Source organism: Takifugu rubripes, chromosome 5, assembly GCF_901000725.2.
Source record: "Takifugu rubripes chromosome 5, fTakRub1.2, whole genome shotgun sequence".
In the NCBI taxonomy this organism is placed as follows: domain Eukaryota; kingdom Metazoa; phylum Chordata; class Actinopteri; order Tetraodontiformes; family Tetraodontidae; genus Takifugu; species Takifugu rubripes.
This window is the reverse complement of record NC_042289.1, coordinates 4,824,845-4,851,436: the sequence shown is the minus strand read 5'-3', so window position 1 is coordinate 4,851,436 and position 26,592 is coordinate 4,824,845. Positions and strand designations below refer to the sequence as shown.

Here is a 26,592-nt window from a genome sequence, read left to right as displayed (position 1 = left end):
TGTGTGTGTGTGAGTGAATGTGTGTATATGGAGGTTGAACAGGACCACAGAAATTAAGCTGCGGGTTTAGATGAGGACAAGGAGCAAAACAGCATCTGCCGACCTTACGGTTGGTCCTCATTGATTTTATTGTTTAGCATCCGTCTCCTGACAGTGGGACAGAGGTAAGCTGCAGCAAACCTGATTAACAATGCTCTTGGTCAGTGTAAGGGAGCGGATTTACACTTTAAATGGCCCAATTAGGGAACTAATTTACTTGAAATGTGATTTCACTGCAGTATTAACTAGTTTTATATTGATGCCTATGAGCAGACTTTAGTGTTTCTCAAAGATGAAGGAGCTTTGTGGCAATTTAAAATGTAAAGTTTCACTGGTAAAATTCTGAAAACAGTGGTGATAATTCATGTATGTCGCTGTTGACTTTGATTTTTTTTAAAGCTGTATTGCAGTCATCTTAGATTAGTCTGTCGGTCTGTCCGTCGGTCGGTCGGTCCATCCATCCATTCATCCATCCATCCATCCATCCATCCATCCATCCATCCACCCACCCATCCATCCATCCATCCATCCATCCATCCATCATCTGTCTCTGCTAGCGAGGGTTGGTCTTCCATAAGGGATGCACATACAATATCTGTTAATTTTGCTGGATGTCAGCCTGACGGTGCTGCTGGCTCAGGTACTGTCACAGTGATTTTAGGGATTTAATTGCAGCGTCTTTTCTATATTTTATTTAGAAACAATCTCTTTAGTAGGATTTTGTATTTAAATGGCAGCTGGCCTGGAAAATAGCAGGACACTATTGTATTATTTGCATGGTTTTCATCACGCTCACACGCTCAGAAGGTTTTTGCAAAAATCAAGGCTGACGTGGTTTTGACCACGGTGTGAACTCAAATGAAAGTTTTTTTTTTTACGTTGTTATGGAAGTTAATCTTTGTGTTACATTTGAATCTCTTCAAATGTTGGAGGTCTCCTGACCTTAATTGTCTTCCTCTTGGCTAACCCTTCTCAAATCAGCCACAACCTCGAAAATAATGTGGTTGTTCATCATCTGGAAGCAAATCTCCTTCTCTCTTAAAAAACATGCTTCTCCCTCCCAAAACCACTGTGGTCACTCTCAGAACTGCTCCTGGGAAAGTCAAAACTTAATTATTTGTGCTTTAAATCATATTCGTCTGATTTACAAAGTCCTTCTGATGGATTAGTAAACTCCCGTCCACCGTCAAGACCCACAAAAAGAACAAAAGAACACAAACCACTTTACTCGCTTTACTTGAGTATGAACAAATAAAACCTTTCTTTTCATAACTAAGGGAAACATTTGTATTTGTCCTCGTTGATGTTTCAATATTTACTTTACAACCACCACAGAATTGTTTGTCATTTTTGCTCTTTGCTTTCTGTAATCCCTCCACTCTGTGGCATCTGGCTGTTAACCCCTGACGCTTGTGCGTATGTATAATATATAGTTTGGGACATGGCCAGAGACCGGTTGACCCTTTGTGATATATTTAGAGCTGTGAGCAATGGAGGTTTCATCTATGCGGTGTAGGCAGAGCACAAAGCAGGCATTAAACATTCATATCTGCCACTGAGATGACCTCCTGGAATATCAGGCCGTCATCAGCGTATCAGACCACCATGAATGAGGTCAGGCCATCATTTAACGTCAGTCGTTACACTGCAATAGTTACACCACATACAAAATTAATTTCTCGGACTATCCTTGGAGTGTTGTGTTGGCATTCAATATGACCGACATGAAATGCCAGCAATTAACGATGGTAATGGTGTGTGTGTGTGTATGTGTGTGTATTTTGGCTGTGCATGGCTTCACCTCTCAGACACAGTTTAGCAAAAGCTCAGCCTGCTTGCATTATTCATACAAAAGTGAGCTGGTGGATAAGGTTACCCCGAGGCAATATACCTGGTGTATTAAGGTGCTTTCTACAAATATAGCTAGTGATACTCTCACTGTGGCGGATGTACTTGCGCAGACCTTGTTCGTGCACTCGCATATGCACTGCACATGCAATATGACGAGGCCCGCTTCGGTGACGGCTGGCGGATGGACCACTCGGAGTAACCAGAGAGAGACGCAGAGGGTTGCAGGAGGTCACGAAGGCAAGATGACGTGAACGCGGGAGGACAGGACCGCAAATGCAACACACGCGCACGCTCACTGCCTCTCGGACAAAAAGACGGACATCCCTGAAGGAACGCGCAGGCTGCACATCAGCTCTCCTCGTTGGAGCGACACCCTGCCAACGTTGGTGCAGCGGCCAAGATGAGGATCCACTGGACTCACAGCTCGTGCTAACAATAGAAGACACACAAAGGACTACACAAACTCTGTCACTTGGATAACAGTGTATTTTCTTCACCACATGTCTCTGGAAAGTTACTCTTACTCTTACTTTTATCTGGATGATGGGATAACACTAACATTGGAACTAGTAAGATGTGCTTTACTTTTTCATTTCTATCTCTCTCTCTTGATTAAAGCAGAGTCCTACATGATTTTTCACACACAAATAGATTGAAGACATGCTTATAACCAACAGAGAGATGAAACAAGAGAAAAAGAGACGGGTTAAAAAAAGACCCTATTGAATGAGGATATTTCTTCAGTACAATTTCCTCACGCATTTTGGAACATTGTTCATCATTATTTTGTGTAGAGTTTTTTTTTGGACATCATGCCAACTAAAAAGGGTGAAACAACTGCCAAGAAAGGCAAAGCAGAGGAGGCAAAGAAAAGAGGAAAAGATAATAAGAAGGGAGGAAAGGAAGAGAAAAATATGGGGAAAAACTCAGAAACTCAACCAGCTAAAGGAAAAGGAAAAGATCTTCATGCCAAGAAGGGAAGGAAACCTGCCAGTGAATCAGAAGAGATATCAGAAGAAGAGGAGGAAGTGTTGACAGCAAACGATGATGAAGATGAGGATAATGAGGAAGAGGTTGTTACAAAGAAGGTGGACAAAGTGAGGGGCAAAACAGCTCTTAAAGGTGCATCCAAGGCCATGGCTATGAAAGGTTTTAAGTCTCCAAAAGTAGCACCTCCATCTGACGACAAAGGGGCTGAACAGGAAGCAAAGACAAAAACTGAGGTTAAAAAAGGAATGAGTTCATTAAATCTGAAAAAGATGAGTGACATTCATATCAAAGGTGCCTCCAAAGCCATGATGGGCTTTGGTTTAGAAGGACAGAAGAAAAATGCAGCACCAAAAGTGCAGAAGACAGCAGACGTCAGGTCTCACATGAAAGGAGCCTCAAAAGTGCTAACAGGTCTCACAGGGAAAGCCTCTCCTTTTGGATTTTCCTCAAAACAGCAACAAGTAGAGAAAGCAAAACCAAAGAGGAATCTTAAAAGTACTTCCCGTCTCTTCCTAGGACTCTCCAAGAAAAAGAAGTCCACTGTTGCTAACAAACCACTTCTAGGCTCAAGCAAACTTTTTGCAGGTTTTGGAGCCAAATTTCCAGCTGCTGACAAAAAGCCAGGACTTTCTGGTTTCAGCTTACTCAATAAAAAAGAAGAAACCCCGAAAGAAAATACGCCACCAAAGAAGTCAATAAATTTAAGCAGTTTAGGGGCCAAAAAGAAAATGGCATCAGATGCAAAGGAACTTGGAGGGAGGTTTAAAGGCATGTTTGGGAAAAATAAAGGATTATCAAAATTCAAGAATAAAAGCTGGATGTTGGGAAGAATAGCTACAGCAACCAACTGGCTGAGTGGAAGGATCTTAAATGGGAAAGGCCAAGGTCGGCTTAGGTCACGGGGAGGAGGGTACCAACAAAAGCGTTTGACATTTGAGAACAGAGATGCCAGAAGGAGACAGACTCACTACTACAATGAGGCCTATGAGAATGACGATGAAGAATATCCTCTGGACGAGGATTACCATGGTAGGATGAGAACAAGATGCTCCCCTATACATCCAGTAACGGATAACTGTTATAACAATTCTGGGGAGGAACTCGATTACTATGACGATGATGATTGGTATGGCTATGATGATGATGATGATGATGATTATGTTAATGATGATGATGGCAATTTTTATAATGATGAGTTTTACTATGATGATGATGATGTAAATTACAACAATTACCCATATTGCTACTATGATGATGAGTATGAAGGGTACTGTCAAGATGAAGAACCTGAATACTATGGCGACGATGGCATGCTGTATATGGACCAAGGACCTTACAATGGTTTCTATGACCCACATGAGTTCTATGGAGATCCTTTAAATTACAACTGGGGATATTACTACAGAATACCAGAAGTTTACAGCAGACCCAGTGCTGTTCCAGATGTTTATGGTCTATGTAACGAAGCAGTGATTGGATATATTGATCCGGCAGCTTTGCATAACCCTTATCAGCAATGTTTTTACATGGAACCTGGACTGAATACAGCTGAAATGGGACAGACATTTGGAGAAATGCCGCAGATGCCTTTTCCTGTTGCTGAACCCTTTAGGTTTCCAAGACCCAAAGTCAGAGTATTTGGAAAAGACATCCTAGAGGTGGAAAATGTGCAATCTCCTCTTCTTCCTCCTCCTCCTCCTCCTCCTTCTCCTTCTCATCCTCCTCCCTCACAACCTCATCCAGTACTCTTTCCTTCCCCTCTATCAGGTCAAATCCTGAGCAATTTTGAAATGCCATCAGATATAGATACAAAATACCAACAGCTCCTCCCAACATACCATCCACAGCTTCATCACTCTGGCATCCCTAATCAAATGCACAATTCTTCAAGTCAAATCTCATCACCAACAGCAGTGGCAGGTCAACAAGAGTACTTCTCCCCCCCTAATTCTACTTCCCCACTTATGTCTCATCATCTCAGTCAAATGCCACCACAGACATCCTTTATTAATGACACACAAATCTTTCAGATGGGACAAGTCTTACCCGGACTCCCACAAATGCCTCCTCCACTACCCTTACCAAGGCCACAGCATCAAAGAAGAGCCCTTCCATTACATATGAGGCCAAGATCAGCCAAAGCACCTGCTTCAAATAATTTCTCACCTCCTAATATTGATCTCCACATGGGCATAAAACAGAATCCTCATCACTTACAGCACAGACGCTTGATAAAACGGAAATCAGTGGCAAATCAACATCTACCCACATCTACATTTGAAAATCAGAGACAGCCATACTCAACTTCTTTTCCGCCACATTGCAAAAGAGAGGTGTCAATGAGTACTAGGCAACCCCATTCAAGAGCCCATGGAGGCACTGAAATGCAAAAGTCTTCACCAACAGTCAGTCAACCACAATCTTCACGCAGCCCTCTATCTTCACCAATGGAATTACCAAGGAAAACAGCAAGTCCGCCACCCTCCCCAAGACTAGCTTCCAGACGGCAGCCCCCTACAGAGGTAGCATCATTTTCTTCAAACAGGCCACATTTATTTGAAAGTAGGAAGCAATCACAGAAGATGAGGCAGTCCACCTCTCCTGCCACACCACCCTCACAAAGACAGAGCCCCTCTCTTCCCGAGAGGTCACAGTCACCCCGCCCACATTTCTTTCACTCAATCCCATACCAGACCCAATCTACTCCACATACTAGGAGTGAACCACTTAGATATTCTCAGCGAGTAAGAAGAGGGGCTGGAGATCGAGAACACATTCCACTGGGAGCTGTGAAACCCTCCCCAGCTAGCCCCTACTTAAAGAGACGCAGTAGACACGGACCCCCTGTTACACAACATGTTGCCCCATTCAGGTCCTCCATCCATAGCGGTCTAGCACACTCCTCAGGGCAAGCAGGGAGCAGAGTCGGAACACCTATATTAGCAAGGTCCAGCTCTAACACTACAGGGATCAGGGAGTCAAAACAAATTCAACCTCCCCAAGGAGGCTTTCATAGACCTGTTGGTAGGGGTCAGCCACTTGTTCGTATGCCAAGAAAGCAGCAATCTTGTCAATCTCGTCAATCATTAATGGCACCACCTGCAATGCTCCCCCTCTCTCCACAGCCTTCTTTGAAACAGAGTGGTCCCCCCTTTTCCCATCCAACAGTACCATCAATTCAGCACCATTCCTCATCACCTCATTCACTGCAGCATTCATCTCCTCTGCCTCCTCATTCCACCACCCCAGTACATCACATAACGAATCCGGAACTTCCCTTTCCCCAGAGTCCCCACAGTCTTGGACCATCATCTTTTCAGGGTTCAATGTCTCAGCCCAGTATTCCTCCCACTTATCCCCCACCATCTCATACTATGATGCAGTATAACTATAAAATAATTGATCCCGGTCCATCACCTAAGCTTACAAATGCTTTACCACTTTCTCATAATGCAGTTGCAGTTCAGAAGTCATATCTCCCAAATCCTAGCACTACCACTCTTCGCAGACAGGAGGTAAAGCCAGAACCAACCCCTGGTTTATCTTCAATGAATTGTCATTTAAACAATGCCTCATATTCATCTCCTCTACAGCGTAATGCAAACATATATACAAATGTTCTTTCACCACATGAGACAGCTAATCCTCAGGCCCCAGCAGCACATTCTACCCAACCTCTGCCTTCTGCTTTGCTAACTTCCCAGCTACGCAATGCTTCTTTTTCTACATCTCATCTAAAGCACTATTCACCAATGCTTTCTGCCTCTACTAATCCTTCTCTTCCCACACCTCAGTCAGGGACTGTAAACTACACTGCTTTGCTTCCTCCCAGTGGAGACCTGACCTCAAAGTTTCAAGCATTTAACAACAGGTTTCCAGGCGGAGCTTTGTCAACAATAAGCAAGCAGAAAGTTGAGCAATCTGAGGCCTCAATGGTCAATGGATCTGAACAATCTTCACATCTGCCAGTTCGTACGCTGCCCTCTGCCTTTCCGGATTCAGGTTTGCAACCGACTCATTTACCTGATGGCACATTTGAAAGTAGATCAGAGGCCACAACTGCAACGTCCACATCTGGACCAGTGCTTTCTTCTGCACTTTTAAATGCTAACATACGCAAAGCAACATATAGACTACCGGATGGAACTTTTGTCTCTAGAATTGAGCCAGAACCAGTGATCCCTTCTCCAATGCTCTCATCTGCTCTTCTCAATCATAATGTTCGCAATGCTTCTTACCAGCTGCCAGACAGTTCATTTTTAAAACATCCAGAGAGCAAAACAAACAAACCTGACCATGCAGTATCACCAGAAGGACTATCGGCTGCTCTAAGCAATGCTAATCTGCACAGGGACAGGTTTCAACAGCTGGAAGGATCCTCTTTATTTTCACGGAACCAAACACAAGGTCCAACCTCTCCTCTCATTTCCAGTGCTATGCAAAACCCTAGCCTCCAAGGAGCATCATACACTTTACAGAACACATCACATCTAAGACCTCCAGGATCTGAGCCCTACCAGTCAGGAACAGGTAATCCAATAAACAACTCTCAAGCTTCTACTTCACCTCAAACTCTGGATTTGTCTAGTGCCCTATCAAGAAACCCCATTATTCGCGAGGCAAAATACCAGCTCTCTGATGGGAACATCCTGATACATCCTGGTATACACAGCCCGCCAATAGTTCGCTCACCTACCCTCTCTGGCGCTCTGCAAAACCGTCGACTACAGGGAACCTCCTTCCATTTACCCTCTTCATATGCTGTAGTGTCACCACAGGTACAGGGATCAGGCCCTGATCAGCACTGGGCACAGGGCCCTGGAGTTGAAGTATTAGAAGTGCAACACGATATGGATGGTTGGGGTGCAGAGAGGGCATTGTCTTCAGTGCAAACTTTCAACAAACGGGCCATTTATAGAGATGGGGAGTTCATGCCCCCTCATTGCGTGATGGGACAGAGACCCATGGGACATGAACCAAAAGAATGGAATCTAAGCAGAGAGGGTGAACCACATGGAAAGTGGTTTGACAAGGTAAATTTTGTCAATGCTGTAATTTACAGTAATTTAAACAGACAAATGCTAAACTGTCTCAGGTATATGTAGGGGTTTATTAAGTCATGTTGCAGATAAATATGATGTCAAAATTGTTGATGCCTGGGGGTTACTGGGGGTCACTGAAAGATGATTTTTGTGAGACCATGACGAGCAAATAAATGTGAACCATTATCATATTAAATGAAGGTTACAATTTGACCTCAAGCTTAGGCTTTTTCATCACGGGTGTCTTTATATGCATAAGTTCTAAACATGTATGCTTGTGTTTTAGATGTACTCAATCCGAAGCCTTCCCACCATGTCTCATTGGGAGAGACAAGAAGAAGATGGAGTGGATGATATGACGCAGCTAGAGTGAGACACAACTCTTTCTTGAAACACGCATGACCTTTTGAATAGTACAAAAAAGAAAATGTTTGATAGAAGTGGATGTTGTGTGGATGACCTATGCACCATTTCACTACTTGTCTTATTTGATATATAGACGAGAGAGAGGGAAAAGGAGGTAGCAGGTTTTTTTGAGTGTTGACATAGTAGGGGTATAAAAGGGGTGGGGCATGCATAAAGGTTGCTATAAAGCTGGTCCAAATATTGAACTCATTTTCTCTTTCCAGGGAGCTTCAGGAAGGAGCTGTTTTGCAGAACCTGAAGCAAAGATTTGAGCGAGACATTATCTATGCAAGTATCACAGCAACAATTTTGAGTTTGTTGATGAAACTAATGTTCTCTCATTTGTTTCTTCATCCCATATCAATTTCAGACAAATATAGGTAGTATTCTTGTTTCTGTGAACCCGTATAAGGTGTACAACATCTATGGGACAGATCAGATGTTGCTCTACAAGGGCCGAGCACTTGGAGAGAGTCGTCCGTAAGCTAAATCTCAAAATTCCATTAATGTCTGTTACGTATAAATACATATCTCAACAGCTCCCCACATGTATTTCTCTTTTAGGCATTTGTTTGCATTAACAAATGCTGCTTATTCCAAAATGATGGATGCCAAACACAACCAGGTCATAATAATCAGGTAATATTCTATTTCTTTTGGCTCCGTTTCCACACCTTCTGAATATTGGGCACATCCCTCCTCAGAGGGCTTATACTGCATCCACACATTACATATGTGTGTGTTAGAAACGAGTACACTCAAGAAAACCGGCAAACACATGCAGATGTACACACGGGCACACCTCTGGAACACTCTAGCCGTGTTTGGAAGGAGACACCTGTAAGGAAAGCCCAAGCGGGTCTGAGCCAAGACCAGATTATCTTTCAGAGGTTTAAATGTCCAAGTGAACGTGTGAGATTCACTGACTCCTGTAAGTGAGGCCGGGTGTACAGTGACCAGTAATGGGCCACTTTTTAGCGAACCAGCCCATGTGGTGAAACCTAATGCTGAAATGTACTCAAGGTACTCACACACAGACACACAGAAACACACACACACACACACATACACACGCTATGCTCTTGTCATTGAGAGAAAACATTTGTTGTTGATAGTTTAAATGAGTGAGACCCATGTCCTGTTTTTCAGTGGGGAGAGCGGCTCTGGGAAAACAGAGGCCACCAAACTTGTCCTTCGCTACCTAGCTGAAATCAATCACGAATCCAGTATTGCGCAACAGGTTACACACACACACACACACACACACACACACACACACACACACACACACACACACACACACTCTGACACTTCTTCTGTTTGTTTTTCACGCATCCTCACCTGTGAAGATTGAGGTAATTGCTTTTCCTTCTGACCTGCTTCATATAAAACCCCTAAATGAGTATGAATCCAAGAAAACAGATTTTGACCAAGGCTGTTGGTTTCCTGATAGATCCTGGAGGCAGCTCCTCTGCTTGAATCTTTTGGTAATGCCAAAACCGTACGGAATGATAATTCCAGTCGCTTCGGAAAATATATAGAGGTTTTTCTAGAAGAGTGAGTATAAATAGTATAGATTCTTCCAGATTCTGTCTTATTTCTGGTTTTCTTCTTTCATTTCATTCACTGTTCTCTCTCTCTCTCTCTCTCTCTCTCTCTCTCTCTCTCTCTCTCACTCTCTCTCTCTCTCTCTCTCTCTCTCTCTCTCTCTCCAGTGGTGTGATCAGTGGTGCCATAACCTCTCAGTATCTACTGGAAAAGTCCCGTATTGTCTTCCAGGTGTCACATCATTTTAAAATAAATTTATGTGTTTGCTCTTAATGTCAAAGAGTTGAATGTGTTTCTCCATCAGGCCAAAGATGAGAGGAATTATCACATCTTCTACGAGATGTTAGCAGGCCTTCCCTCGCAACAGAAGCAGGCTTTCTACCTGCAAGAGGCTGAGACCTACTATTATCTGAACCAGGTAGAAAGCCTGAGTGTGTCCTGGCCACCACTCTGCTTGGAATACCAAGTCATCATGTTGACTGTCATGGTACTGTCTGCCTTCAAACAGGGAGGGGACTGTGGGATACCAGAAAAGAATGATGCAGAGGACTTCCTGCGTCTGCTTGCTGCCATGGAGAACCTCCGCTTTTCCTCTGAAGACCAGTCAGTCATCTTTAGAGTCCTTTCTTCCATACTGCACCTGGGCAATGTCTACTTCCAGAAGCATGAGGTAGAAAAATTAAAACAAATCTGTGCATTACAAAGGTATTATTACTATTGTTATTATTATTATTACTATAGCTCAAGATTTGTTTATGTACTACAGGCTGATGGTCAGGAGGTGGCGTCAGTGGTGAGTGCTCAGGAGATCCGAGTTGTGGCCGAGCTGCTGCAAATCTCTCCTGAGGGTCTGCAGAAAGCCATTACCTTCAAAGTCACAGTAGGTATCAAATGGGAAAGATTATCTATCTATCTATCTATCTATCTATCTATCTATCTATCTATCTATCTATCTATCTATCTATCTATCTATCTATCTGTCTATCTGTCTGTCTGTCTGTCTGTCTGTCTGTCTGTCTGTCTGTCTTTCTGTCTTTCTGTCTGTGTCTGTCTGTCTGTCTGTGTCTGTCTGTCTGTCTGTCTGTCTGTCTGTGTCTGTCTGTCTGTCTGTCTGTCTTTCTGTCTGTGTCTGTCTGTCTGTCTGTGTCTGTCTGTCTGTCTGTCTGTCTGCCTGCCTGTCTGTCTGTGTCTGTCTGTCTGTCTGTCTGTCTGTCTGTGTCTGTCTGTCTGTCTCTGTCTGTCTGTCTGTCTGTCTGTCTGTCTGTGTCTGTCTGTCTGTCTGTCTGTCTGTCTGTCTGTCTGTCTGTGTCTGTCTGTCTGTCTGTCTGTCTGTCTGTCTGTCTGTCTGATCATCTCCTTCCTCTGCAGGAGACAATGAGGGAGAAGATCTACACGCCGCTGACTGTTGAAAGTGCGGTTGATGCCAGGTGAGAGGCGATGGTGTGCCCGACATGCACTGGCAAAAATCTATTATTCATCCTCCAGAGTTTCAAGTTCAATTGCGTGACCTTATTTTAGCACAGAGACCTCATTACATTGACGGTTCAAATGGTTGTGTTATTTCAGGCCCTTTGTCAAAATTATTTTTGTGTCAAATGTGTTTTTCTTTCATTTTTAATCTCTGTCAACATGTCCTGTCCTGCACTTTTTTGTACTCTAGAGATGCAGTTGCCAAGATCCTGTACTCGCTTCTCTTTCATTGGTTAACAGAGAGGATCAATGCTCAGGTGTACCCCCACCAGCACACCACCTCCATCTCCATCCTGGACATTTATGGGTTTGAGGCAAGTTGTGTTTGTCCTCATTCTTGAACACAGGTTTTCTTATTGCCCTGAATGAATTCTTCAGATTAATGTCACATTCAGATTTGGAACTAGGCAGTGCCAGCAATTATGTGTGTATGCGTGTGTATGCTTTGTGTTAATCATAGGATCTAGCCTTCAACAGCCTGGAACAGCTTTGTATCAATTATGCAAACGAGTACCTGCAGTTCTTCTTCAACAGGATTGTTTTCAAGGAAGAACAGGTGAGTTACTGTCTGGTCTGCTCAAGCTATGCTAGCTCTTTAGCGACACTGGAGAATGGAAATTTTGGGGTCACGTGATCTCCATGCAGGAGGAATACAACAGGGAACAGATCCCTTGGCAAGACATCCCTTTCAGTGACAACCAGCCCTGCATTGACCTCATTGCCGCTAAGCCTCATGGGATACTGAGGATTTTGGATGACCAGAGCTGTTTTCCACAGGTATCTCACTGTAGAGACCCCAGAGATGCTGCATCCCCTTTTCTTTTACATCGAGATAACTGATTTACAGTTTGCGGCCTTGTCATTAGGCAACGGACCACACCTTTCTTCAAAAGTGTCACTATCACCATGGCAACAACCCACTGTATCTGAAGCCAAAGATGCCCCTCCCTGAATTCACCATTAAGCACTTTGCTGGCCGGGTCACCTACCAGGTATCAAGCTCCTCCTGAAATTATCTGTAGATTGTTTACGATGCAAAAATTCAATTCACCCATTTACATTCTCTGACAAAACATTTCTTATTTAAATATGTCTACAGTGGATGGTTCCCAAATGTCTTTGAGAATTCATTACAAATAAATTAGCTTTGCGCTTCTTTACGGTCTCACGCAGCTGCTCGAGATTATTAGTTACAAAGGAATTAAAACAAAGTCTTCATCCTAGTGATTATAGATTTCAGTCTTGCTGCCATGTGATGTTTTTCCTTTAGTAAAAATAATCTGGGATGTCAACAATGTAGGTTTACAAGTTCCATGACAAGAACTTTGATCAGGTGCGGCAGGATGTCCTGGACCTCTTCATCCAGAGCAAGAACAAGGTGAAAGAACAGGAGCATAAAAGCGACAAAATCCTTTCAAAGAAAAAAAAAAACAGTTTTTCATGTGCAAGCACCTTTGTTTGTGTCCAGATGGTTTCAAACCTCTTCGTGGTTCATGCAGACGTCGCGGTTCAGCACAGAGGAGGACAGGTTCGGAAGAGCAACACCGTCACCAGAAAATACCAAGCACCCACCGTCAGCAACAAGTTCCAACAGTCCCTGCTAGAGCTGGTGGAGAAGATGGAGAGGTGAGAGACATGTGTTAAGACAAAAAACATGAATCTGTTTAAGGTCAATATCTTACATTTATTGCATTTCTAATGAAAATGAAAAAAGGTCACTGACATGAGCCCTCGAACACATTTCAGATGCAACCCCTTTTTTGTCCGCTGTATAAAGCCCAATAACATAAAGGTACAATTTTGAACTGCCTCCTTGTATTTGCATGCATGACCCAACTTTGTCCTTAGTTTTTCTGTGTGTCCAACTGCCGTCAGAAACCGGGTGTGTTTGATGACGACCTCGTCAGCAGCCAGCTGAAACACTCGGGGGTCCTGGAGACCATCCGGATTCGCAGAGAGGGGTATCCTGTCAGAATGCCCTTCTGTGTGTTCCTGTTCAGGTACAGGACGTTCTCAAGGGAATTACGTGTTATACAAAACGGTCGAACTGGTTCTTATGATCTCCATCATTTCATTTATCGTGTAAACGTTAAGGTTTAATCCACTAGCTCAAATATGAAGTTGTATCCTCTTTACCAGTGCTGTTGCTGTCATTCTCAGGTATAAATCTCTGGTGGGAATGAGTGAGCTTCCAGCAGCAAATGGAGAAAACTGCGTAGCGATGCTCAGTAAGTTGTGCCCTCTTGGCCCAGGAGAGTTCCACGTCGGAGTCACAAAGGTGAAGTTCTAACAGGCTACAACATAAACACAATCATCCAAATTAGTTTAGATTTGGCAATGGTGAAAGCATTTACATGTGGACTTGGCCATCTATTTTTCCCTGTACGTGCACAAACGGCAGCTGTTTCTGAAGGAAGACATCTATCAGATGTTGGAGTGCAAACGGGAGCGCATGCGTCATCTCGCCGCCCTCACTCTGCAGCGCTATGCCCGCATGTTCTTTGTGAGAAAGCGATATCTGGCCTTCCGCAAGAAGATCGTCTGGCTGCAGGCACAGTGCCGAGGCTTCCTCACACGGTTGGTTTGCTCAAAGTTCAAAGTTTGACTTCTATCAGTACCAGAAACGAGAGATTTCATGGTTCTCCGCTTATTCTGCCCTCCAGGAAACGTTATGCGGAGATGAGACAGAATGTTCTGCGAGTCCGTTCTGTGGTCCACATGTACATCACTCAAAAGCAGTACATCAAGGTACACAGGTGCTCATTCCTGATGCGTTTGAGCATTTCAGGTGTCGGGCGGTGAGTTATTTTGGTGTTGTGTTCACAGATGAAGCTAGAAGCCCAGAGAAAAGCTGAACAGGAGAAGAGACGGAGAGAAATGGTGAGTATGGAATCTGCCAAATAGTTCCGACTTGGTTGAAGAACTAAAAATGACCTTGACTCCTGCAGGAGCTGTCCAAGAGGGAGGTGGTGAATGTCACACACTTGGCCATCCCTGCAGAGCTGGGGGCATTGCTGCAGACTGCAGGAGGTCTGTGATTATCTTTGAAGACCGCTTCATCCAGTTTACTCTGCCATGTTTCAATAACACCAACAGTATAATCACCACAGATGGTGTGAATAGTCCTGATAGAGTGGCGTCCCTTAAGAATTCTGCCTAAAAAACTGGACTAAACACATTCCAGATATGTAGCAGAACCCACACTGCTGCAGCATACAGTATGGTGGGTGGTGGCTGACCTGCAGCTCCCTCTTGTTGCAGTCAGGAGGGTGCTACACTCAGATTGTTTGGCTCTGCTTCAAGCGCCCCACATCCAGGAACAAGCTGAGCTCAAGCTGCCCCTTGACATCAACAACTACCCCTTCTATCGCTATGTACAGATGTACTTCAGGGTGAGACCACTAATGTAAAAAAAAAAAAAAAAGTTCTTTGACAATTATGAGAAACATTTCAACATTTGTAAGTGTGAGAATTTATTGTGCTTCCACAAAGCTCCAAACCGCTTTTTATCACCCAGGAACCAAAGTTTGGGATGTTGACAGAACCCCTGAAGTCACCTCTGACACGCCCGGAGGACGACCTGAGCAAGGAGGCCCTGGACATCTTCAACATGGTGGACTGACTTGCTTTTTTACTGGTCCACGCAGATGCAAAGAGGAGTAATAAACTGGGTTTTTATTTTGCTTGCAGGTGTTACGATTCATGGGGGACCCTCATCTCAATGGTGCACAAGAAAACATCTTTGGAAACTATATCATCCAGAGGGGTCTGTCGTCCCCGGGGTTACGGGATGAGATCCTCGCTCAGGTCGTCAACCAGGTGTGGAGAAACGTCAATGCTGACAACGCTGAGCGAGGCTGGCTGCTGCTGCTGGCCTGTGTCTGCAGCTTTGCCCCCTCACCCAGGATGGACAAACACCTGCTGAAGTAAGAAACGGTTTCCTCCGTGGGCAGCTGTACAGTACAGTCATGTGTAACTGCATATCCTCTCGACACGTTTAAGTTTATTTGAACTGAAAAAAGTTTAAATTCCCCTCCAGGTTCGTATCCGACCACAGTCCTGCTGCTTGCCAGGCATTACTGCAACACAGACTCATCCAAGCCAATCAGAAGACGCAGCTGGGCTCAGGCTCCGCCTCCGAGGCGGCGAGGACTTATCCGCTGTCTCTGCTGGAGTGGACAGCCAATAGGAAAAGGGCAAACCTGGCGCTGCACGTGCACTGCTTTGATGGTGAGTTAGAAGATTTATAATGTGGCCCTTGATTTTAGTTGCTCAAATCTACTTTTAAAAAAAACCCAAAGAAAATAAAAAAAGACAGAAATTCAGGATGTGTGATAAAGACGCTAGAATCACTTTCGTGGTATCTATTTGGGACCGGTTTCATCCTGCATTTATTGATCTTGACAGCTCAAGATCAGGCGTTGGAAGCAGACTTGTGCTTTTTAATAGAGCAGTTTATTTGCAATTTGGTATCTTGCTCAAAGCTCTTTACATTTTTGGTTTGCATCAGGAGCATCATTCCTGTGCCCGGTCCATTCCTGGACCTGTGGAGAAGATCTAGCTGGGGATATACTGCGCCACAGGTGATCTTTTCTTTCAAAGAATAAACTCCCAATGTGGATGGCATTTAGTAAACGTTAGATGTGTTCCAGGGGAGTGTCTGACTGGTGGAGGGGGAGTTCCGTTCTGATGAAGGAACACGGCCAGTGGGTGGAGTTAGCGGGTCATGACTATGTGATGGACCTGATCGCAGACCTGGAGCTACCGTCAGACTTCCCTAAGCACAAGAGCTACTTCATCATCAGCTCTGATGACCCCGCTAAAGTCCGAGCGAACGCCGGCCTGTCCGTCCACAAACACACCCAAACACACTCTCGAATTGTCTCAAATTTCTCGTTGGCATGACAAAAGCTGACAAAGAGCCTCTCTTCTCCTCCTCACAGGGCTCTGTTTGGCAGTGGATTTGACTCGGACGATGAGCTCCCCACTGGTTTTCCTCTCAGTGGCGGCGCCAGTAGCAGACCCGCCTACAGCCTACCTGACTCGGACGGTTATTTTAGCCACGGTATACACACACACACACACACACGCACACACACACAGCTGAATCAACAGAAAAAAGAACACCACATTATTGCATTCAACTGCTGCCCTTCTGTCTCCAGTTGAATCAGATGCGTTGAGTGACGGTCAGAATCAGAGAGGAATGGACCGATACCTGGACAGTCTCTTTGACCCTGTACTCTCTGACGGCAACATGGTGAGTTCTGATACAGCCATCATGCTGCACTTCTGCTGTCTGACTTGGATGCGACTGCGATATCATTCTAAGATTTAAAAATAAAGGGAAATGTTAACATATTCCTTCTTGGCCTTGGGAGAATTTACTGCATTAATGAATAAATGAATAAAATGTATTAATCTATTCATAAAATAAAACATCTGTGATGGTCATCCTATATTAGTGAGCCAAATTCTTTTGATCATAGAGAATGATCACCACATTTTGCTCATATGTTGACCATCGTAAGGTTACAGAATATGCTTTTGGCTGTTGCGCTGAAATTTTAGAAGCGCTTTAACAAATTTAAAACATTCTCTAAATTTTCTGACTTTTTAAAAAAAAAAACACCAATAGAATAAAACAAGAAGTTTCTCTTCCTAATCTATCCATCAATCTGTTTGTCGTGGAAAACGAGTGCTGATGGAGGGGTGCAACATGTGACCCACTGTTTTGTTTTCGTATGAATGAAGGAGATGATTAGGTTACTGAGAACTACCGTATTTAAGTGTAGACGGGCAGTAGGAAAACATGTCTGCCGCAATGCTCTGTAATTCCCCCCTTAGTTGGACAGTCTATCATCATCATTATCATCATCATCATCATTTGAATTCTGTTCTAATCTCTCTGCCATTATTGGCATGAAACCATAACAGTAACAAAGACTTGTGCCCATCTTCTCCAGAGTTTACGGTACTTCTTGCAGAGTATTTAGTTCCTGCAGCTTTACAGACTCTAATACAAAGTCTCCATCGGCCACCCTCCTTTTCCCACACACACCTCACTCATGTCTGTCAAACTCCATTTTAACATCATCCTCGCCTGTCCTTTCCCCTCGTCTGAATCCCTGCTTACTGCTTCTCTCTGGCTGCCATGGAAAAGATGGGGAGTTTGTCAGCAAGGATGAAGGGAGGAGGAGGTATAGGCATCACAGGAGGAGGAAGAGGACAGGAGGACGCTCATCAATCCACCAGTCGACCTTATCCCCCAGGAATACACCCAGGAGGTGATCCAGTGTTATCCATGCGTTTGTCCTGCTAGTTTGACACGTTTTAAACTGTTTCTTTTTTCAGCTTAACTTTTCTAGACACCAAGCATGTAAGGAAATAACCTGAAGTTTAAAGTTAATTCTATAACCTGTTAAGCCCGAGCGCCCCCGCTGATTGTAATGATTGTCATGATGTTCAATGATGAGGTTTCCAGTAAGGTGTAAAGTTTTGCGTGCACAGTTTACCGTCCTTAATCTGTTGTTCAGAGGCTGTAATGGGTGGCCTGCCCTCATCGATAATTCATATAGCCATTCACCGGCTTGTTTACCCTCCAAAGGCATCTGACACTCTCATTCTATACAAACTGTTCATTATCTTCCACAGCTCTTTTTCTACAGGCAGCATATCTTTTCCCAACAAAACAAAATAAAATTTGCATCTCGATTTATTATAGCTTAAATTTTACTGGTGTGGATCCTGAAGCTGAAATCGCTTATTTCACTGACAAGAACTTTTTTCTGCATCTATAACATTATTGGAGAGAATCTGTCTTCACCAAGAAGTGAAAGTTTGAAAAAAAAAATTGTTGGCCGAATTGATTTTCCCCTTGAGAATAAGAGTCCTGACCTGCCGCTGCTTTTGCTCGTAACCCTCAAGCTGTGCCGGTCCTCCCGGTAGCCGGAGGGATGATGCCACCCGTCCCTACAATGCCTATCCTCTCCCACCACCATCACCACGAACAACACCGCCAGCAGCAGCAACAACCACAGCAGCGGCACCACCAATACAACCTTCCTCCGCAACCCCCCCACCAGCAGAATCCTCCCACCTGTGCTACTGCCACATGCATTACACCCACATTATCACCAGCTCACGTGCCAGCTGCTGCCCCCTCAGGTGATACCGTAGTATCCCGTGATGCTGCTCTCCCTGACTCGTCAGGGGTGCCCGCACTCCCTGCCACTGCTGTGGCTCCGGGCTTGCCTGCGATGACAGGTGCTCCAGGTATAGAAATCAAGCGTGAGCCAGGTTTTCCCTGCATGTTTGGCCTTGAGAGCATGGGCATGATAGAGTTAGCCAAAAACCAAGTCTAGCTTTTGTTTTGAGGTCAGAAAGTGTGCATTTTGCAGTGAAACTAGTGTGCCTATAATGGCTTAGTACACCACAATCGTGTTTCGCTACACGGTTTTTGTTCCTGAATTTACTCTTATAGGACCAGAGCAGGCCATACTGACTCAACAACAACAGACCATCATCAACCAGCAAGCCATCATCATGGTTGGTCATTTGTTTATTTAAAATAAATTAAATGCCTGTGGAGTTGGCTTTCCAAAAAACAGCTCCAACCTGCTGGTGCTAATTAGCCTCTTAGCCTTGCATAGTAGAATAGTGTGAACAACAAAGACACTAAAATGTGAACGTAGTTAAGTAATAAACAAAAAAATTAAAGTGGATGAAAATTAATGAACTGACATTAACTTTAAACTGAGGACACAGCTTCAGTCATGACGTCCTTATGTCACTTGTAAACCCCTCCTGTTAACGCTGGATATAGTATAAAGAAATGTCATGGCCTCTGTGCAGGCTCAGCAGATGACCATGCAGGCTATTGCAATCCAACAGCAAATGATGTCCTCATTCCCTCCGACGCCAACCGGCCCCAGCTCGCCACCTTCACTTCGTCGCCAGGTCCATGGCAGTTATTCATCACGATGAAGCACAAATAAGTGCACGTGTACATCTGTTAACATCGGCTCTTCTTTCTGCAGACCACAGAGACTGAACGTTCGCCGTACAGTCCTGCTACAGCTCCACGAAAAATGAGTACGTCGAAATGCTTGGTGTAAAAGGAACCTTTGCAGTTTTGGCAAAAGGGCGGCAAAATCGGATTAGTTATCCTTGTTAAAAGATACATGGTTGAATGAAAGTCGTGATGTCAGTATTTGATTCAACACATCCCAGGTCCCACACGCGGCCCCCCTCCTGAGGATGTGGTCCAGGCCAGTCCAACGAACGCAGAACGCCTGGATCCCAGCCATGACATCAAGGACATTATCAAACAGCATCAACCTGCTGGCACAAGCATGTTCAGTGGACCTGCTGCTCAGAGGTAACCTTCGTATAATATCCTCAGATTTGAGCTTAACGTTTACCTTTTTTTGGGCTTGGCTTTTATCCTCTTTGCATTTGTAGGAAAGGTGATGGAAGGATGTTTGTAAAGAAGCCAGACCCACACGATGAAGCCATGGAGATCCTCAAAGATCAGATGGCAAACCCACCAAAGCCGGTACAAACGCTGATTGTATTGAACATTTACACACCTACGGTCACACACAGGCTCAAAGAGCACCATTATTTTTATTTCAGAGTGTAAAGAAGCCATCCTCCTTTAAAAAAGGAGAGGCAGGACTCAAAGGTTCCAGGACAATCAAGTCCCACCCTGCCAGCCCACCGGGCTCAAACACAAACCCAGCTCCTCCTCCAGGTACGTTCCACGAGTCTGATGTAAATACGAAGGACAGAAAAAACAGAATCAATCTGTGGTGTGTGTGTGTGTGTGTGTGTGTGTGTGTGTGTGAGTGTGTGTGTGTGTGCGTGTGTGTGTGTGTGTGTGTGTGTGTGTGTGTGTGTGTGTGTGTGTGTGTGTGTGTTTCCAGTGTCCAGAGAGTTGCCAGTTGAGGAGGTGATCATTCAGACTCAGCTCCACAGCAGGACCAGTGAAGAATATTACACCTATTCAAATGTTCCCTGGAAACTCTACATGAGGAAAGAGGTGCATTTTGGGAATCCAATCTGGTTTATTGCTCATTATAAGATCTGATCCACCTCATGCAAGTTCTGACAAGTACACATGTAAAAAAAAAAAGAAGCTTTGTGTTGTTAAATATACAACTAGAGCCACTAGACGATGTTTTAATATGGTGATGTTTCATTATCATTTTCCATATATCTTTAACATGTCGACCATGTGTTTTTTCTTTTCTGTTCAGGTTTTCTATCCTAAAGAGAACTTTAATAACCCACTGATCCTGGATCTGATCTTTCGACAGGTTGATTATATTATTTGTTTCCAACTATTTCTCCTTTTGTTCGTTTGTCACCAGAAAAAAAAAAAACAACCCCCATCTACCATGTTCACTGTTGTATTGATTTAAATTTCAACGTATGTGTATATGTGCTAGTAGCTAAGATGACTCAGCAAAAATAGCTTCTAATAACATTTTTGGCGGACAATTTTGCATTTTTCTCATTAATTGGCGTTTGTCTGGGTATCGACCTGTAATCTGGGACACTCTTGCTGTTGCTGCTGCAGGTCGTGCATGATACCTTCTCAGAGGCCTGCATCCGGATCACCCAGGAGGAGAGACAGAAGATGAAAGATTTATTAGGTCTAAAGTTTGCCCCTCAATCTCCTCACTGTCCTTTGTGATTTTTTAACAGCTGGGCACTGTCTTTTTAACAGCTGAGAATAAAGTCGACCCGGTTTCAGGAATCCAAGATGGCAACGTGAAGAAGAAAGTTGTCACCGTGGCCAGAGACTCGTGGGAAATTTACTTTTCCCGCCTGTTCCCCGCTTCTGTGAGTGGTCTCTTGCTGGTGTCTGACTCATGTAGGCTGATAAGTTCTTGCTGAGTAGAGGGTGTCTGCACCTCCAGGGCAGCGTTGGGACTGGCGTGCAGGTACTGTCTGTGTCTCACAAAGGCATTAAACTGCTGAAGATGGTGAGGAGCAGTTCTACTGCCCCAGACTACTTCAGAGTGCTGAGGCCTTACAGGTCAGACTGCATGATGCAAGATCAAAGTTCTAGCCAAAAAGTTCCGCTCTGGGCTAATGATCAGCCCATTGTCACCACCAGTTATTTGCCCCAGGGGCCCTTTACTCATTTTGCATGCTATCTTTTCCCGTGCAGCTACTCGGACATCCTGTTTGTGTCAATTCCCTCGAAGAACATGTTGGAGTTCAACCTGACCAATGAGAAGCTGATCCTGTTCTCAGCCAAGGCTGCACAGGTCAAACACATGATCGACTACTTCCTCACAGAACTAAAGAAGGTCAGAGAACATCTGGGGAGCTCGTCTACAAGTGTAGTTGTATTACATCTAAGTTGAAATCCTTGCAGATGTGCTATTTGCTTTTTACAATTGGAAGTTGGGGGAAGTAGTTAAAGGCACTATTAGGTTTAATGTCTAAGTTCAAAGTAATTTATATTTAAGGTCAACTGTCCAGAGGAACGAGTTTCTAAGAGATTAAATAATTATTTATCTTCACAACAGCAAAATTAAACCTGAAATCAGTCGTCACTGGCAAACAATGTTCTCATAGTGATACACTAGAGTTGTGTTGACTTGACTTTGCTTCATCCAGCTACCAAAACAAATCATATCAAGCACAACATATCATGAACTTTAGTTGGAGATTCATTTCATGAGAATGCAGCTTTTCAATAGTTTGGTTTTATGTGACAAATCACTTAGCTGTGTTTTACAACAGGCTATAGAGCTTTATTTTGTACCAAGATTCCAATGATAGAGTTCTCGCCTGTCATTTGTGTTGCTGAGAGAAGATCTGCACACGACTAAGAAAAAACCCCTGAACATAAAATCTAGAGATCTGAGATGCATGGGAGAGCATGTACCTTATTATCTTCAACATATGCTCTCTGCCAGGACTCAGAGTATGTGGTGGCGGTGAGAAACTTCATCAACGAGGACAGGACTCTGCTCAACTTTCACAAAGGGGACATCATCCGGCTGCAGCATGTGGATGGGTTGGAAGCTGGTGAGAATCAAAGAGATTCTTGTGTTTCCTGCATCTGTGAGCCATATTCTGTGTGCTTGTCCCTGCTGCTCCGCTCCTAACATGATGTGCATCTCTCTGGCTCAGGCAAACATTACGGCTGTATAGTGAGAAAGAAAGTCATGCTTCTGGAGGAACTGAAGAGGGACACTTCTGAGTTTGGTGCGTTTGACAAGGCTGCTCAGTCTGCGTGCATTTAAGTGTGCTGTCCAAAATACTTTTGTGGTATATTGCACCTTATTTTCATTTTTTTGTTCTGTTATTCTCAGATGTTTGTTTTGGCAAAAGGTTTTCTCTTCAAATGCTTGTCTTACGTTGACTCACGCTCGTTTTGGTTGAGTCCAGGTTGGCGCTTCGGGGCTGTGTATGGCAAATCAGGAGCCTTCCCCAGTGAGTACGTCCATCCGGTGGCAGCCCCGGACTTCCTGGTTCTCCCGCCTGACCGCGTGGAGCCCCGGGACAGACACGGGCAAGTGGCTGCATCTGCGGCCATCGCTGTGGCCATGGGGTCCTCCATAGCCGCCCATGAGCTTGACCTTTCCACAGAGGTGAAGCTTCAAAAGCACTTTTTTGGCATCCACGTGAGACAGCGAAACTATCAATGACTGAGTGAAATTGTAACCCTGTATAATGGTATAATTGTTGTTTATATGATATTTGCTAAACTATTTCTGCTTACAGAACTGAAAATGTGTTTATGATTGCATCTTTGATGTTATTTTATTAGCGTCATGTCTGATGTGTGTGCATTAGGTAGTAAATGATATGTACGGGGACAATGTGAGCGTCGTACTGGACGAAGTGGATCTGAACAGTGGCCAATATCACATGGCCGAGTTTGCCAAGAAGTACTTCAGGGAAGCGCAGTGGGAACGAAGGTCAGGCACCAACCATAGAGCCGAAAACATGCTAAGATATCTTCACATTTAAAGCTCATAATACAGGATGCATCCTGCATTTTCCGAATAGGGATCAGAAAACCAAAAAAGGGAAAGAGTGTCGAGACCCTGCTGATATGGTCAAATTCTCCAAGGTAAAACTTGATCTGTGGCATCTCTGTCTGTATTTTCTGTCTGTTTGATGCCATCTTTCTGCCTTCCAGGCGCTGATCCAGGAGTCTCTGATCGACTTCTCAGACGGTGGGATGAATAGAGTGGCTGCCGACATCTGTTTAGGTGAGGGGAGAGAGAGTAGAGGAGAAATGGAAGGAGATATTGTTGGAGATAGTAAAGGCTGCTTGAGCCGATATTGAACTCAGATCTGGAGGTTCATATATTCCATGTTGTGTTTATTCCAGCTATAATGAGGTTTATGGGAGATGTCCCACTGAAGGGTCAGACTGAACAAGACCTGGTCAACACTGTACTGAAGGTTCTCACACATTCTTCTCATAAGAAAGACAGATGAAGTGATTATGTTATGAAAGCTGTATTTATCTGTCCTATTGACTGTAGTTAAGTGGTGAACATGGGCTGATTAAGGATGAAACCTACTGCCAGCTGATGAAGCAAGTAACAGCCAACACCAGCTCCAAACCGTAAGACTCCCAAAAGCCACATGCCCGTGTTACCACGGCGAGCCCAGCTCTGATCTGTGTGTGGGTTCTTTGGTACAGGGACAGCTGTCAGAGGGGATGGAGGCTGCTGTACATCCTGACGGCGTTCCACCGCTGCTCGGACGTCCTGAAGCCGTTCCTGTTGAAGTTCCTCCAGGATGTCTGCGTCAGCCCCACAAATCAGTACCAAAGTAAGGTGCTGCGCTCACCAGCCAGACGGCTGTCGTTTCCCAGTGTCGATCAGCTACCACTCTTGATTTAAACAGGCATGGCCAAGGCTTGCGAGCAGAATCTGAGGAGGACTTTTCAGTACGGTGGACGAGTCCAGCATCCCAACAACATTGAACTCAGAGCTATCCTGGTTAGTCTTTAAGACGGGTGTCAAGCTTAATTGTTAGGCCGTTCCATACTGATGTTCACCTTGTGACATTTCCCTCTGATTGGCTGTTTGTGTGCAGGCTGGGCGGAGCTCAAAGAGACAGCTGGTCCTGCTGCCTGGGGGGGTGGAAAGGCCCTTAAAAATCAAGACATGCTCTGTAAGTCACCAATACATCCAAGCATAAAGAAAGGATGCCAAATTCAGATTGTTTGAGCAGGATTTGTTTATTCCAGGTTGCTTTAGATGCCATTGAGGAGCTCTGCTATGAGATGGAATTGCACAGGCCCGAAGCGCTGGATGAATACGCTGTCTTTTTGGTGACACACAGAGGTAATGAGGCTCCTAAATGTCAACAACCTCAACATATACTGTATAAAATGCGACAGAAGCGTGCGTGTGTGTGTGTATTTGTGCAGGTCAGAATGTGCGTCCACTGAACAAGCGCGAGTACATCCTGGATATCGCAACAGAGGCAGAGACAGTGGACACCAACTATAGTCTGTGGTTCAGAAGAGTCGTGTGGAGCTTGGCTCTCAAGCTGGACAATGAACTCTATGTCACCATGCACTATAACCAGGTAGCACACATTTAGCTCACAAGAGAATGGAGTCTTCAATGCTTTGCATGGTTACCAGTTGAGAGGGTGATTTTACAGCATAATCTCTCGTTAGTGACAACCTCCGCTGCATAACCGCTGTTTGTGGTCTTCATGTTTCCTGTTCGTTGTCAAAGGTGCTCCCAGACTACCTGAAGGCCCTGCTGAGCATCGTTCCTCAGGGTAAGGCCAGCGAACAGCAGCTGCAGCAGATCGCCAGACTGGCTGCTCTACAGCACCGTGCCAAAGACTCAGTCTACCTGCCCACTGTGTAAGTGAAGGCACCAGAGGCCCGATACAGGGCCTGTCACCCCACAATGACTTCTGACTTTTCTTCTATCACCTGTGTATCTTTTTAGCCGTGAGGTTCAAGATTGTGTTCCAGCACCGTTCTACAGCAAGCAGAGCCCACAGCTGTGGCTGAACACAACAACGCAACACATGCAGCACATCCAGCCCTTAAACCCACACCAGGCCCGTGCACAGTTCCTTGGTATAATGTTACACCATCACTGTGATACATTTACTTCCCATGAATTTTACTGTTTTGCACAATAACTGGCTGTGTTTTTTCCCCACATTTAGGACTAGTCGGTGCTTTTCCAATGTTTGGGTCGTCCTTTTTCTACATCCAAAGCTGCAGCTCTGCCTCCATTCAGTCACCCTGTGTCCTGGCTGTAAATCTGAACGGACTGCACTTCCTTAACAAGGATACACATGTATGCCACTCACACACACACTAACACACACACGCACACAAGCACGCACACGCACGCACGCGCGCACACACACAGCATCTTTGATGCTTCAACCACGCTCAGATTGTTTACTGTTGCACATTTGAACTTCAAAACATGGAAGTTAAACAGTAGACATTAAATGGATGTACACAGTAGTTGTGCATATCTATATCAACAATATTGACTGAGGAATATACAGTCTGGCTCCCTCTGCTGGTAATTGCATTTGCTGTTTTTCATTGCAGCAGTACTCCAGCCTCTGGTTTTAAGTGTTAATTGACATTTACCAGCTATCACATCAAAATGTGTATAACTTTTTTCATCCAGACATTATGTGCATGTATTAATTCCTACATGTCCCTCATAGGAGGCCATGGTGCGTTTTTCACTGAAAGAGATCCAGTCAACTCGCACCCAAAGACCAACATCCGGTTCCAGTTATCCTTATGTGGACATCATGATTGGAGACCTGCTAAACCAGCGCATCACCCAGCTACAGCTCGAGCAGGTGTGTGTGTGTACGTGTGAGTAATAGACATTTGAGAACAGATGGAAAAGAGGGAAAATTTATTTAATACAATTTGTCTAACTTATTTCAATTTAAATAGCACTACATTCTGTCTCTCTCTTCATCGCTGTGTGTCTGTGCTCGTGGGTGTTCCAGGGCCTGGAGCTGTGCCGAGTCATTGCCATGCACATGGATAACATGCTGTCAGTCAGAGAAAAGAGATTGACTCTCCCACCAAGTGAAATAACCCTGTTGTAGCACATCCACCCCTATGCCTCATAAATATACTATATCTACCTCTGTTTAGTAAATAGAAAGTTTTTAATGTAACTTTAATGTTGTATTTTGTTTGGTTGCTAATGCATTTGTAAAATCTTACTTAAAAAAAAATAACAACTGCTAT

At 44.4% G+C, this 26,592-nt stretch overlaps 1 protein-coding gene across 6 annotated transcripts; it reads left to right on the top strand.

Moving 5' to 3' along the window:
- Window positions 1-824: 824 nt before the first annotated feature.
- On the top strand, window positions 825-26,592 carry myo15aa (myosin XVAa). 6 transcript variants are annotated; one of them, XM_029836928.1, is made up of 66 exons: window positions 825-7,913; window positions 8,209-8,291; window positions 8,552-8,615; window positions 8,698-8,807; window positions 8,892-8,966; window positions 9,477-9,567; window positions 9,677-9,682; window positions 9,781-9,884; window positions 10,043-10,106; window positions 10,180-10,293; window positions 10,384-10,545; window positions 10,642-10,755; window positions 11,244-11,302; window positions 11,536-11,659; window positions 11,806-11,901; window positions 11,991-12,122; window positions 12,212-12,337; window positions 12,646-12,723; window positions 12,814-12,971; window positions 13,092-13,137; window positions 13,221-13,345; window positions 13,506-13,623; window positions 13,747-13,922; window positions 14,009-14,093; window positions 14,172-14,225; window positions 14,294-14,375; window positions 14,607-14,737; window positions 14,863-14,958; window positions 15,036-15,271; window positions 15,385-15,575; window positions 15,856-15,928; window positions 15,998-16,189; window positions 16,289-16,410; window positions 16,511-16,605; window positions 17,509-17,632; window positions 18,273-18,620; window positions 18,829-18,893; window positions 19,200-19,304; window positions 19,385-19,439; window positions 19,578-19,725; window positions 19,809-19,902; window positions 19,983-20,100; window positions 20,273-20,388; window positions 20,606-20,665; window positions 20,929-21,004; window positions 21,079-21,194; window positions 21,272-21,390; window positions 21,526-21,667; window positions 22,283-22,394; window positions 22,500-22,574; window positions 22,758-22,960; window positions 23,166-23,290; window positions 23,382-23,445; window positions 23,515-23,587; window positions 23,710-23,783; window positions 23,867-23,949; window positions 24,028-24,158; window positions 24,234-24,328; window positions 24,426-24,503; window positions 24,580-24,676; window positions 24,763-24,923; window positions 25,079-25,212; window positions 25,301-25,434; window positions 25,527-25,660; window positions 26,049-26,189; window positions 26,346-26,592. In XM_029836928.1, exons 1-66 carry the CDS (start codon window positions 2,703-2,705, stop codon window positions 26,445-26,447), a joined length of 12,495 nt encoding a protein of 4,164 aa, XP_029692788.1. In that variant the 5' UTR covers window positions 825-2,702; the 3' UTR covers window positions 26,448-26,592. The 6 variants fall into 6 exon arrangements, with proteins under 6 accessions (XP_029692788.1, XP_029692789.1, XP_029692790.1 ...); XM_029836933.1 differs by lacking the exon at window positions 825-7,913 and adding an exon at window positions 8,030-8,097; XM_029836929.1 differs by lacking the exon at window positions 9,677-9,682.

Coding starts and splice junctions, on each gene's coding strand:
- myo15aa (XM_029836928.1), top strand. CDS start 2,703: ATGCCAACTAAAAAGGGTGAAACAACTGCCAAGAAAGGCAAAGCAGAG. Junction 20,666..20,928: donor TGGATCTGATCTTTCGACAG/GTTGATTATATT, acceptor TTGCTGCTGCAG/GTCGTGCATGATACCTTCTC. Junction 24,924..25,078: donor TCACCATGCACTATAACCAG/GTAGCACACATT, acceptor TCGTTGTCAAAG/GTGCTCCCAGACTACCTGAA.